The 14,283-nt window shown below is 43.5% G+C and overlaps 2 protein-coding genes across 3 annotated transcripts in view; both read right to left on the bottom strand.

Moving 5' to 3' along the window:
* Positions 1–165: 165 nt before the first annotated feature.
* LOC136737900 (protein SPMIP1) lies at positions 166–1,484 on the bottom strand. Its single transcript, XM_066698230.1, has 2 exons — positions 956–1,484; positions 166–747 (listed from the first exon to the last, which is right to left on the bottom strand). The coding sequence occupies exons 1-2, from the start codon at positions 1,386–1,388 to the stop codon at positions 629–631; spliced, it is 552 nt and encodes a 183-aa protein (XP_066554327.1). The 5' UTR covers positions 1,389–1,484; the 3' UTR covers positions 166–628.
* A 2,220-nt stretch (positions 1,485–3,704) lies between these two features.
* flnba (filamin B a) overlaps positions 3,705–14,283 on the bottom strand; it is a 100,663-nt gene continuing 90,084 nt past the window's right edge. For both annotated transcript variants that reach the window (XM_066698233.1, XM_066698232.1), the window contains 8 exons: positions 11,135–11,401; positions 10,771–10,908; positions 10,288–10,403; positions 8,738–8,870; positions 7,913–8,089; positions 6,287–6,505; positions 5,941–6,144; positions 3,705–5,813 (listed from right to left, as the gene is read on the bottom strand). In XM_066698233.1, coding sequence (XP_066554330.1) covers positions 5,626–5,813; positions 5,941–6,144; positions 6,287–6,505; positions 7,913–8,089; positions 8,738–8,870; positions 10,288–10,403; positions 10,771–10,908; positions 11,135–11,401 — 1,442 coding nt within the window. In that variant the 3' untranslated portion in view covers positions 3,705–5,625. The remainder of the gene's footprint in view (positions 5,814–5,940; positions 6,145–6,286; positions 6,506–7,912; positions 8,090–8,737; positions 8,871–10,287; positions 10,404–10,770; positions 10,909–11,134; positions 11,402–14,283) is intronic.

Consider the following 14,283-nt stretch of genomic DNA (forward strand, 5'->3'; position numbering starts at 1 on the left):
AGCAGATCAGGCTTCCTACAGAAATCCAATCAGGGCTGACTGAAACAAAACTCCATCATAAGCCAGCTTTTTCAGCTCTTTCTGTGTAACACATCCCCAATGCTACCATGTGGCATTTCAACATGTTCATTTTGAAATATTATATTGACATTCATTTTCAGCATCTGTGGAGAAAGCCTTTATTGCAGAAAAAACAGTTGTATGAATTGTTTAAACACCACAGCATTACATCACCATTTACTGGTAGCCAGTGCAGAACTGCTACGGGTAGCAGAAACACAGAAACCTCATCCAGACGCATCTAAATAGTTTATGAAGATGGGGGAAAGACTTAAGGGCAAATAAACTATTTGAGAGGATTAAAAATATACACAAACTTTGAAAAATGACTGAAAACTGTACAATGACAGGATTAGAAATAGGCTTTGGTACCCCTTGATTTGTCATTTACATTGATCGTTTACATTTACATTGAGAAATTCCCCCACTACAATAATAATACCAGCAAGATCCTACTGTGCTTTGTTATTCAATAACTTATGTTATGTAATTTTGGATTTTGGCAAACTGTAATATATCCTACAATCAAAATGTTGCAACCTGGGTGAGAACTGCTTCTTGGTGCAGTTTATCCCAAATGATCAGTCGGTGAAGGGAAGTTAAAAACTCCATTTCTGGCGTAGAAAGTGTTCTTTACTATTCCGGACCTTCCATTGATTGGAGATTTGATTTCTTTGTCAAAATCACCTGGAAAACCGGAAAAAACAAAAAAACAATTTACATTAACAATGTTGTTCTTTTCTGCATTTGTGAATACATGGAAAATTGTTGATCAAGTCACTCCATTGGTCACCTGAGAATGACCACTTGGATTACTTGAAAAGCTGCTATGGAATTGGGTTGTGTCTGTGTGAGGAGCAACTGCACTTCATCTCCTCAAGGGAAATGCTCTCACCTAGTCTCCAGCCGTACTCCCAGGATGACAGGAGTGGGTGGCCGAACTTCTGCTCTGGGTTTTTCTGATTCCGGGCCTGAAGATAGAGGCATCTCCCTTTGCCTTCCTTGGAGAAGCCCTGGTACAGAGTTCCTCTGATCTGGGGGGTTACAGGCCTCATCACCAGTGGAGACTCTCCGGTGGGCCGTAATCCCGGACCTGCAGATTTCTCCCTCTCCCCCTCTTCCGGAGCCTTCCGAGCTGGGACTACAGGTGGCAGCACAGTCTTCCTGAGTGGGAGTTTAGGAATTGGGGCTTCTTTCTTCTTCCTAGTGATGAAGTTGATCGGATAGTCTTTCCCGTACTTGATTTTCCATGCCAGCCGGGTGTAGGCTTCCTTCTCTATCAGCTCCCGGTAGCAGTTCTGGTTCTGTGTGGTCAGCAGTTCCCTCATCCCGCAGGCTGGTTCTCTGGCACACAGAGATGTGAAGTGGTGAGCGACAGGACAGCATAGAGCTTCCCCTCATTGAGAAGGCAGGAGCCATAGAGACCGCGCAGCAACAGAAACACAAGAACAGTTCCTGTTTGTGCACTTCTCCATGGTTACCCAATCAAAGGCCTGGGCACATCTCTCTCCAGGAGGCCCCTGAAATGAGGGGGGAAAAGCTGTAAGGAGTAGCTGTAATGCTGAGGAACTACAAAAGACATTAAAATGAACCACAGTGCACTGCCGAGCCGGGTTTGCAATTCACAGCTTCCTATTCCCACAAAGTGTCAGTATTCCTCCTAGGCTTTTTCTACAAGGAAGTCATTTCATTTTTATTTGGCTTTTCTGTAAATTCTGGCAGCAGTCTGATATATTACAGTCTGGCAAAGAATGACGATTGGATTCAGTGTTTTGGAAGACTGTGGTACCAGGGCCAGTGTGAGATACAAAGGTGAACGTTTTTGAAGGACACTTATGAACGGCAGTCTGATTACTTTCTGAAGAATAGGGGACTGTTATCACTAATGGAAATTTATGTTGGGGGCCCCCAAACATCTTCAAACATTATATTGGTCATAAAGATGAAATGGGAAGGACAGCCTCAGAAGTAATTCATTCCCTGCTCCAAGCCCAGACCTCAGTGCCACAGAGCACTTCTGGGTACTGTGCATCTTAGTTGCTATGGAAACTATTGCAGGAGGTAAGGCAAAGAACTACTCCAGCCAAGTATCAAAACAGTAATGACAGCCATGAAGACCATATGTAAAACATTAGCATTTTAATTTTCATATCTTTCTGCTACCTCTGTACTTTTAATAAAATAGTGTAGCTTTCAAAACATGAATACCAACCAAAATGAGAAATACAGTGAAAGTGGTTCAGAATGGATATTTCAAATTTCCGAGTGAAACCTGAGAAACCCACCAGGGACTTGTACAGTACAGCTTATGATACCTATACTATAAAAAAGCAATTTATGCAAAGCTATTGGATAGGAAGTTTGTGTGTTTTGTCGCTTTCTTACGACCATAGCAGAAAAACATCAAATCCAAACAGAACATGGTTTTGAGGTTAGCAGGAAATAAAATAAAATGAAACAAAGTATGTCTAGAGATGGTTCTAAGGTTCTAGGGATGAATGGAGGGAAACAAAATGGTATTCATTCGTGACCCTGTTCCCACTGGGGCAGATCAAAACGATTATGAAGATGAAACACAATCAGAATCAGTTGATACAGTAGTTTTAGTAATCTTAAAGTTGGAGAATGAGTGCAAAAGCCTTTAAGAGCAACAACACAAACACAGAACTATGCTTTTATTGTTGTGTTACTGAAATGTTCAAACGGTCATTTTAATTTTCTGGTTCAATACTGCAGCTGGCCAGAAGATGGCACTCTCTTGCAGTTCATTTTCAGGTGATTTTAAATGTGCTGCTCCATCCTTAGTTCTTTAAAAGAAACAGGATATCAAAAAGAACACAATTATAAAATATAAACATAATATTTTTAATTCTAACAGGGGAAACTTTTTATCCATTTCAATTTCCTTTAAAACTGTTTGTATCACACATTCCCCATAAAAAACATTTGCTTAGTCTTTGGTTAGTCTCTTGCTTTATGTGTATGCAATTAGACTTAATGAACCGCATAATGTTGTTCTGAGGGATGAATTTAGATTTTTTTGCTTTGGCTATAGCTGAATCAAAAGGGGTTAAAATAGTGATCCTGCATTCTTAAATCACGCAGACGGTCAAATCAAGACGGTCGTACCTATCAATCAAAAAGTGCAAATCTCTACCCTGTTGCATGTTCATTTTTGTCAGAATCCATTTTCTACTACTCATAAATCAAAATGTGTCAGGGTATAGGTTGTACAGGTTTGTAATTTGAGATCTTTTGTGAAGGACAAAGTTTTGGTCTAGGCCCCAGTCATTGAAAATAAATCAAGAAAGAGGAGAGTTTATACTGCAAAGGGGACCAATGTACACTGCACAGAGTGGTTGTGAGTGATCATCTGGCAGGATACTGTAGTGCACATACATGCCTGTAGAATAGTACAGTCCAATGTCCCCATGAAAGAAGCATTTAGTACATCTGCAAAACAGTGGGCTGTTGCAACTGAGATCCGGTACTGCTTCTCTAATTCTCCTTGAATGATTACTATGTAAAAAAACATTCCCATTCTATACCTCACCTGTCAAACAACAAAGAAACAAACATATCAAAGCAAAAAGCCTTAAAATATAAATAAAGTACAAACTACATTCAGAGACAGAAACATCAGCCATTTTTAAAATTCCAGTTTATTGTTGACATTTCCCAAATGTACATCAATTGTGAGTATTTTTGTTTTCTTTTCACATTAAGGCACAGGCTAATACAAAAATCAAAAAAGAGAGCTTTGCTTATTTTTATGTTTTTTCCTTTAACATGTATCTTTGACAAAGTCATCACCTCAACAAATCTATCCTCATTCAATATGATAATGTCAGTTGAATCTCTTAACATAGCAGTTTAAGATATACATATATAGTTAAAAAGCTTTTTGCTTAAATTGTTGCTTTTCTTCTTGATTTAGATGAGAAATGTATCCAAATCAGCAAGAACGGCATCTGTAAAGTGTGTGGTATGCTTTGGTAAATGGCAAATGCCACTTGTACCACTAACACCACTAAGTTATCCTGAAGACTAAAGCAACTCGAGCGAAACCTCCGCTTGTCCAGCGAGTAATGAAGTGTCTACCTTTGTCTTTATTTTCCAATGAAGCCTGGGCTTTAAAATAGGACTCCACTGAGACCAAAAACAACCTAAGGGAGACCTTCTCTTCTTATGCATCAAGTAAGGGTTTCACATCAAAAAAGAAGAAATAATTTGAACAGTTGTAACATTGTGCTTTCCCTAAGAGTGTAAAGCAGAGCTCACACACAGAGGGACTCTTCTCAGATGAGCTTTCAGTCTGTGAAGACAGGTCTCCCTGTGTGGGCTGACCGCACAGCCAGTGAGGCGCAGGAGGAAGAGGACCAGCCATTCCGACCAATCGAGTTACTTGGCGCTCGGTTGTAATGAAAACAAGAACCCTGAAGTGGCATATGAGCCAAGATTCGCCGTCTCAATGATTAAGCCCCCTATACATCGAAATGATCAACACGAACATCTTACGCCTAGGTTTATAGCAAGTAACACAGCAGGACTTTTATGAGTGGTGGGAAGGGTGTTCACACATGTAGACCAGCTGTATGTTCTCTGTAGCATGAACTTGCAAGAGTAATCCCCTAACCGTATGTGAACATGTGAAAAACAAGGACACGTCAAAGCAAAGAAAACCTAACAAACAGAAGTAGGCCTGAGTGCACAGTGTGCTGGGCCGACTCCAATGTGTACTCCACAACGGAAGAAGAAAAAGAGACTTGACATGGTGGAAATGGTTTTGTGTTTTCTGAAGTATTGCTGCTCATCTTCATTCATGTCTACCAAAGCCAGCTGTGCAGATGCATCTTTTGTTTCCTGGCCACACTTTCTGCTCATTCTCAATCTAAAACATTTTGGAATGTAAGCTTTGGCAAGCGCAGAATCAATTACCATCTGAACTATAAGCAAGATTCCTCCTTTTTGCTTGCCTTCACTAGGGCATATTTAAATACTTCCTTTTTATCATAATAAAAACATGTAAACATTGCAGTCCAGTTCTAAGCACAGTTAAAACATTAGACGGCAGATTATACTATATGGAATCACCATTGTGCGGTCATACTCATGCAGGGAAAATGATTTGACAACAGGAAAGAAAAAGCGGACATTCATCAGTAGTAATATAATTTAAAAAGGCAAATTTCCAGTTTAACTTAGTAGTGTATATAAGACATCTTTTCTAAAAAGAACAACCCAAAAAGTCAGATCCTTGAGCAGCATTTCTTTAAAGGAGTACGCTGGGATAGACAAAACAGACCAAAAGAAATTAAAACTGGTAAATATTTCAGAGAAAACTAAAAAAGTAACAACAATTATTGCCAAAGTAGGAAGAATCGGGTTTTAAGACTGAATCCATATATAAAATATGGTTGTTTTTTCTCCACTGATTTTCATCAAGTGCAATTTTCTTCTCGTGGTTTGTTTTGGGCCTCAGAGTTTAGAAGGCAACCGCATCCTCTAGCCCCACCCCTTTCCCTCCCCCTCCAGTCACTCTGTGGAACGGGATTGCTGCCTCAGTTACGGGACGGTGATGTGGAAGGGTGACCCGGGGATGTGCTCGTCGCCCCACTTGACAGCCAGGATGTAGTCGCCCCTCTCCTTGACGATGTAGTTGACTGTGTACTGCCTGTTGCCCAGGTGTTTGATGGACACTTCTTCACAGGGTGTAGTGGGGCCGTGCACTCCCACCAACAGCATGTTCTTACCTGGAAGACAAGGCAGCACAGCATCACTCACACTAGGTCTTGTTTTTTTATATGTATTTTACTACATTTTACTTCTAAAACTACACACATACAACTCTTGTGTTCTCTAGTCACAAGATGCTCTCACCAGCTTTACTGCAGTCCACTGAAAAGCTGCTCTTCTGGCCCACGTAAGCCTTGCTCAGGCCTGCTCCTTTGCTGACCACCTTGGTGGCATCGGATGAGAACTTGGGCATGGCGCTGTAGGCGTTGGTGGTGGTGGACTTGGTCACCGACTCCACCATCAAGGTGGATGTCTCGCTGGCATTGCTGACATTGACCAGACGGGGTCCTGAGGCAAGTAAAGACACAAGAAAAGCATGTCAGGGAGCTAAAGTAATCCTCAGCTTAAACAGGGAGGCCTCCCACTAAGCAATGGTCCAGGTAAGAGTAATTGACTGATGCTGACAGATAAAAGCGGTCTCCAGACTTACCAGTTACTTTTGCCTTAAAGGGACTGCCTGCTATATGGTTGGGTCCACCATACTTGATGCCAATCAGGTAGTTGCCTGGGGCCATAGGTGTGTACTGGACCTTGTAGCCTTCAGGACACTCCTGGCACTCCATCTTCACCTTGGAGGGCCCCTCGATGGTGGCGGATAGTGATCCAGGCCCGGCTTTGGTGTTGTTAATAGTGAACTCTGCCTGGGTACCTGCAGTGCCACACATGGTGAAGAAAAAGTATTACAGCAGTACAGCAGAGTGCCCTGGATGGCCTTGTCCCCGCTAGGGTGTATCAGAATTTTTCAAAATTGGGGAAAAATAAAGGGCAACTCTACATTTTACTACTACTTAACAATAATAATAATAATAATAATAATAATAATAATAATAATAATAATAATATCCCTTAATTGCAGAGGAATCATCTTTCTGTAGTACCTTTGATCATGAGTGGAATAAGTCTTGAAACACTTTAAATATTTTGATAAAGTTCCTGTGAGAAAAATAACCATAGGGACATCTCTCTGACACCTGTATAGAGAGAATGATATCTGCCGGTGCTGTGTATGCACTGTGTGTACCCGTGTCCCAATATATGGCTTGTCATCAGTTATTTTGGTTCACAATGAGTGGAAAGTAGGCCTCAGGCTCCATCGCCCAATTTTGTAGACAATGGAGCTCTTTGTGCCTTGTTTTAAAGAGGACCCTGTTTCTGTTGAGCCAGGCATCTGGGTACACTCCCCTGGCTTCCAGTCTGCAGCCCCTGCTATAGCTTGTTCTCATAAGATGAACATCACTAAGCCATCTCCACAAAACAAACAAATGCTCCAGAGTGGAACACATTCTCACTATCTCCTCTGCCAGCTGTGCACGGTCATTGTATTGCAAGTCTGAGTCGGGCCTAATAAATACCCCCCCAGTTTTACGGTTCTATATTTCACAACCGGTGTTTTCACAGTCGTGTTGTTTCGTTTGGAAGGATGTTCGGCTTGTTGTGTTCTTTACTCTGGTGCCCATCAGATTGTATCAACTTTTGAATGATACAGAGCTTTCCTTTTCACTTTGAATAATGTGAAACAACATATATAAAGCACACAATCCCTGCCTGTCTACTTTGACTTGGCTGGTTCTGGCCGTTCCTGTGATTTTTCTATTTGTCCACCAACAGCCATGACTTCAGAACCCTAATATACTGCGATATGATGTCATCTATTATCTTATGATGCATTTTAATTTGTGGGCTTGGGTCAGAGCGAGCTGCCATTGGGAGAGAGAATGGGAGTTTGACTTCTGAGAGAGGCCCAATGCCAATAAAAACACCCTCTGGCCTGTACTAGATATGAAATTCTTAAAACTGCAAAACTATCATTCAAAGTTTGACTTTTGTTGGGCCCTACAGTAAAAAATAAATAAAAAAAAGTTTCAGCTGCAACAGACATGCTTGATTAGAACCTCTTTTGGAAGACAGGTGTGTCTTGTTTGTGCAGGAAAGTTATCTCCACTGCTGGGAATGCCTGTCGTTAGGCCTTTACTGAATGAACAGGTCGCTCTGGCTGCAGCAATCCTTCAGCACTGAGTGTGTGGTGCAGTGTGTGTGCTGTAGGGCTGTGCCGTACCCGTGGTCCCTCTCTCCAGGCCAGCGCCGTACGCTGTGATGAGCCCCGCGTCGCCAGTCTGCCCCGGCTCCCCTACGCGCACCTGGAACGGGCTGCCGGGGATGTGACTCCCGTTGAACTTCACATCGATGGAATGCACACCGTTCTCCCGGGGGATAAAGCGAATGGCGTACTTGTCTGGAGGGAGAGGAAACAGGACAGGCATCAGCACTGGGCACGGTCACGGCAGGGCTCTGGCCTGGCTGCACCAGAGCCAGCTGACTGAAGGCAAGGGTGGAAGCAGTGCTCAGTGTGGGCAAAGTACCCCCACCCCCTCAATTTCTGATTTTCCAATGTTAAGTAATGTTACATTTTGATAAAGTTAAATTAAAAACGGGGTAATCATCTCTAAATATATCTTTATGAGCAGGATGAGTCTTTTGCACATCTCTCCCCACTGTTACAAACGCTGGAGTTGCTGTACAGCTCTTCAGTGCACGGGCTGTAATGAAACAGCAGCAGCAGAGAACAGTACCCCAGTGTTCGATAGCAGCCCCACCTGCTCCCTGGACGAGCACCTGTGACAATCACTTTCTCTGTTCTCTGCCTCTGTGCAAAGAGCAATTATCTTCATGGTGCTGACACTCTGGTATTTTAATGACCACAAAACTTCTAGCCTTGTCAATGTGTTCGATTACATAAAAAAAACAAAAAACAAGGTACCCGTGTACAGGCCGCAGCTGCAGTGCGTGCAGAGAGAAGTGCCGGGCTCAGTGATTAAGGCCCGCGCTGGCGAGACGCAAAGGAGAGGTGACAGCTGCATTCCCCCAGGTGGTGAGGTCTTACCTGGCTCCAGCTCAGACACCACGCACTCCTCCAGAGCTCCAGAGGGGCTGTGGACTTTGGCGTCAATGTTGCCCTGGGCCCCGTTCAGCCTGACCGCAAAGGAGACTGGGTGGTTTACTTTGAGGCCCGACTCCTGAAGACAGTGAACAGGGACAGTTTAGCACATCCTCCCGCACACTTCACTTTCTGAGAGAAAGCACCCGACTATATGGGCCCAGCAGTTTCCCAGGGTTCAGACGCTTACCTTCTGCTTCACATGCACAGGTTATACCCTAAAGTCCTAAAGACCTTATTTGTTTTTGTCTCACGCACTTGCTGCTTCTGGATCTATGCTAGCAGGGCCTGTCACACATAGCCAAAGAAATCCATAAATTAATTCTGAAGCAAATCACTAACATTCAAACCACAGAATTCTTCCATACCACCATGATCTCACCTGTCACCAGCTAAAGCCTAAAGAGGGAGACCCGCCTCGCTTCACAGAGGAACCGTCTACACACAGGAGGGGAAATGACAAGGGCAGGGGGAAAGGGGCTAAAACAGTAATGTCAAACCAGACAAGACATGCTACTTGGCACAGGCAGTGAGGAGGAAACTACAGGGGTTGAGGAATGGGGATGAGACATTGTCTCTCTCTTTCTGCTGTAGCTGGCTGGTTGTTGGGCAGACACAGTTGTTCCTGTTAAAAGCCTTTAAATGAAACACAAGAGAAACATCTGCAGTACCACACGAGCTGATGGATGCACCCCAGCTATTCAAAAGCAAGGTTTGGTTTTATCAGATGACCCCTTGAACCACAGACTGATGCTGCGATACTTTTGTGTACTTGGTTAAGACGAATGTGCTAATAATGCAGCAGAAACACAAGTAAGATTAGTGCCAAACAAGCCAGTCCCTGCACTATCAAACATATTAATATATAAAACTTGCAAGTGTGCTCACAGTCTGTCTGGTTTATACTGATCTTCATTGGATTACTTTGTCATTACTAACTGCCCTAGCAAACTGGTGTATATCTAGACTTTTGGCGATATCTGCAGGAGAGCACTTCTGTGGGTGTAGCCTTTACCTATTTGTGTCTATAACTCCTAATGTGTGACAGTACATTACTGTTTAACTAGCCCATGCCAGCAACAGCAATGGGAGTGGAAACTGCAGAACATGGTGAGGACACAGATCACTGCAGGCCGACCCTGGATGTAAAATTATCTTGACACTTGAGTCATTAACAATGAGGTGGAAAAGAAACATTAAAATGAAAGAGGACCTTCCAAAACCGACCCAAACTGAAACCCGGATAACCTGCAACAGATGCATAAACCAACTACACAGTCAGATTTCTGCATGTTCCCAAGAGCCGAACTATCTTTCCATTTCGTGTTTTTGTTTGCTTTTATTTCATATCATCAAAACACAATTCTCGGGCCTGGTCAGATAGTGAGAGAGAGTGGAGTTGCCCCTGTCAGGAAGCAGCTGTTCCCAGCCAGAAGGCCTTGCATTTTGATAGCTGAGGACCCAGCCTTGTGTGGAGATGTTTCCTTATGCCTCACCTGAAGACTGGCAACAGTGAGCCTGCGGGCATCATCCGATGGCACGGTGACGGGCACCAGGAAGGGGCTGTCAGGAATGTGCTCGTCATTGAATTTCACAGACACCTCATAGTCCCCTAGAGGATATGGGAAAAGGCTTGTCAAAGGGCATCTGGAAAATGGCTGAATTGTAAATGAGGAATGGTACTACATCTGTTCAAATAATTATTTCATATTTCAATTAAATTCAGTATATTTTACTTCATAAAAACAATGCAGGAAACCAAAACAATCAAAGGCTAGAGGTTTACATTTATAGACATTTTAAATGTATAATAAATAGTGTTGAAATATAAAAAAGAAAAGTGGACCTAAATAAAATCCCGACATAAACCTTGATATAATAGGATAACGAGTTCAGCTTAAAACATTTCAAATATACACTTATACAAATATACAAATAAACACAGGACTGGTGCAGTGAAAGGGGTGAGCAGTTTATACCGGGTTCCTGAGCGATGTAGGAGACGCCGCAGGAGCCGTCCTTCCTGTCCTCGAAGGAGATCTCCGCGCGGCTTGGCCCCTCCACGGCGATCGCTAGCCCCCCGGCCCCGGCCTCCCGCGTCCAGATACTGAACTCCGCTACACAAACACAAACAATTCACAAGTCACTCTGAGCTCCACCAGCAAGAGCACTCCATCGCGCTTTCAATTCACAAGTGACTCCTACACCCACAAAAGGGACTGCCATACTAAAAGGAGCATTATAATGTCTATAGTGTGAAACCAATACATCGTGAGAAATCAGTGTGCGAGGGCTCTAGCTGCGATTTCCACGGCGTCAGGGGGGTGAGGTCCACCTCCTTACCTGGAGTGCCAGACTCTGCTTTCACCAGACCTGGGCCACCTGCTCGCACCTTGTGAGCCCCTCCCTCGCCCAGTGGCCCCACGGTGAACTGGAAGGGGCTGCCGGGCACGTGCTGGCCGCGGTACTTCACGCTGACTGTGTGAACACCCATCTCGTGGGGCACGAAGCGCACGCAGTAGGTGTTGTTGCCGGCGGCAACAATCTCGGCCTCTTCCGTCGCCCCTGAAGGGCTGGTGACCTGGGCCGACATGTCATGGATGTCAATTTCTGTAGGAGAGAGGGAAAATAAGTGGGGCATGAATACAATGACAAACCAAAGCGCACCACAACTGTGTAATCGCCAAGCGGTGCAGTTTGTTTCACTGTGATCGGCGTGTGTTGCAGGGAAGGGATTTTGGCGTGGAGAACAGTAAAATGATGTCAGTTTGCATTGGTCTTCCCAAGACCCCGTCCTGTGAAGGCGCAAACCTGATCCGGTTTGAATTCTGTTAACAGACCAGTGGCCTGAAGTCCAACAAATTGTTGCTGCAGCATGTGTATCTCATTGGGTCTGCTATAAATTAAAGAGTTAGCTTGCAATATCTTGCCATGTAGCCATGCAATAAGAGAGCTTAATGCAACTTCCTCTTCTTGCTCCTGTGGGATCCAGGTAAAGAGTTCTCATCAGCTCAAGAAAGCAAAATCAAAGCCATACACCACATTTGCTGATATAAATAGGGCACAGTGACAAACCCTTGCCTTATATTATATAACAGATGGATGGGAAGATGGCACAGAGCATACCTGTAATTATCATAATCCATCACCACAAATTAAAAGTATGTCACTTGACACACATACATATGTGTACAATAGGCGGTTTTCACTTCAATAGGAATTGATAGTAACATTTCAGATTATGACTTGAACCTACAAGACACACGTAATATCTTTCAAGACAACAAAGACATCAAAGGTAACAAAGCCCTAGCACTTTAACTGTATCAACATGAGCAAACGAAGTATCTTGAAAAGGAGGTTGTGAGCTATGACTAATCATTTATGTATGTAAACTTAGGAGTACTAATTTCCTTCAGCTTTATGGAGGGAACAATTGAGCAAAGTTTGGTTTGGTTCAAAGAGGTCACTGACAAATATATATATATTTACTTGAATTACAAATTATCAATCAGACTAGAGATCTAGTCTTTCCTCTGAACCCAGGCTATCACAAATAAATACAGATAAAAGATAGAAATTAAAATTAATTTCAACTCTCACCATGCTAGTAAATGTCTGTGCAAAACAAACAAGTTCCAAGTTAGCCTTGTAAAAGGCATGAAATACACTAGAGAAGTTGCTGCAGATCTCACGCACACACACGCATACACGCACGCAAAGCATGCTGGATTGAAATATGAAAAGGAGCGCATTCTGCCAACCTCATTGTCCACATGCCCAGTGCTTAAAACGCACCCTCCGGCCCCGTGGGCCTTGCCAGGAGGGCAGCGCCAATCCATGTGCCGAACGTTCCACCGACAAACCAGCTGGAGCCCCCCTGGGCGGCCCCCCTGCGCCCACCGCAACACACAGAGCACCTGGACTGATAGAGGCAGCCAGACAGACTCTCCTGAGACAAGGCCAGAAGGAACCAGGTCACTAGAGAGAGAAAGGGAAAGGGACAGGGACAGGGACAGGGACAGGGACAGAGAAGAAAAGCAAGAAAAGAAGGCAGGGACTGGTGTCACAGTGTCTGTCTAACCACAAGGTATAAATATCCCCCTTGCTGAGGTTACTGAAAGACATGTGACTGAAGCACCCAGATATATACTAGAGTGAAAGATTCAATTGCTAGGGTATGACAAACTACATTCGATGGACATCTAAACAAAAAGACGATGGCAAAAGTTACCAGTAGACCCTGTTTCTTTTTTGACAGACTTATACCAGCAGCCCTTTATGAAACAAAGTGGAAGGAGGTACAGGAATGAGACAGTAGTTACTTCAGTACATCTGATCTACTTCTATTCTGCTGGGAGGCTTGGATCATTAGCAACCCGAGGAGCAAGACCTATCTCATAATCTTTAATATGAAGATTTGAGGCACCTGGGATCAATCACTGGTTACTGATCTTAATAACAAGATCTAATAACAAGAGATATTCTAATGATTTAGACATACAGAATACACATTTACGAGGACAGAAAAGTGTGAGTGTGTTGGGGAGGGGGGGCCGGGGGGGAGAAATAGGGGAAAAACTGACAGGCGCCCAGCCATGAAATGAGGAACCTGGTGAGCAGGTTTTAAAATCAAAACCCCTTTGTCACTGCCAAAGTGCCCTTCAGGAAGAGACATCATAGAAACAGGCAGAAAACTCCTGGAGGGGCTGAGATCTCCTCAGGGTGTGTCCAGACTTAATTGCACACAACGCTGACATTGACAAACCACTGACGTGACTGTAGAGAAACAGCTGTGCACCGCTCTAGTAGTCATCTGGGAAATTACAGCGCAGACAAGGTTAAATCTTTCTGCCCCTCAAAAGTTTCTAATGCATTTTGTAGTTTGTATTTGGCTCTCAGTACCATCTGGTTCTACTTATCACTGAGGGAAAAAACACTCTCAAAAGCCATGCCTTGGAAAGCTCCAAGCTTAAAGACTTGAGCAGCGAATGCCATATACTTAGAGGGCTAAATTGTTGACTGCAATTTTGAACATTGTTAGAAGTATTCATTTTAATCATCCAATATACGAGGTTGTAACAGGGCCAGCTTTGTGCCGAAATACGTTTGGGCAAAATAAGTACGGGGATTATGGAATTAAACGGAATCACATGCGATGTCATAAATTATGTTACTGTCAAATTCCATTTATGCAACACCCCAGATATTAAGATAAAGGGGGGGGAAGTATTTGTTTTCTTTTGGCGACCAGAATAAATCATAACAGGATTTATTTTACCGACTTCTTGTTAATGCCTTAAAAAAAAAAAAAAAAAGAGACTGCCAAGACTAAGGGAGAAACACGCAAAGTACTTGGTGGTTACAGAGTTTATATGTAGCAAGGGGTTTTCACCTTCTAGAGTCTGCTTTATAAAACTTGGCCCCCCGCCACTAAGGAAATGAGCTACATATTGTCAGCCCCATCACAGACACCACCTTGAATCAGCTGT

The sequence above is a fragment of the Amia ocellicauda genome, chromosome 3 (assembly GCF_036373705.1).
Source record: "Amia ocellicauda isolate fAmiCal2 chromosome 3, fAmiCal2.hap1, whole genome shotgun sequence".
NCBI classification, from domain to species: Eukaryota; Metazoa; Chordata; class Actinopteri; order Amiiformes; family Amiidae; genus Amia; species Amia ocellicauda.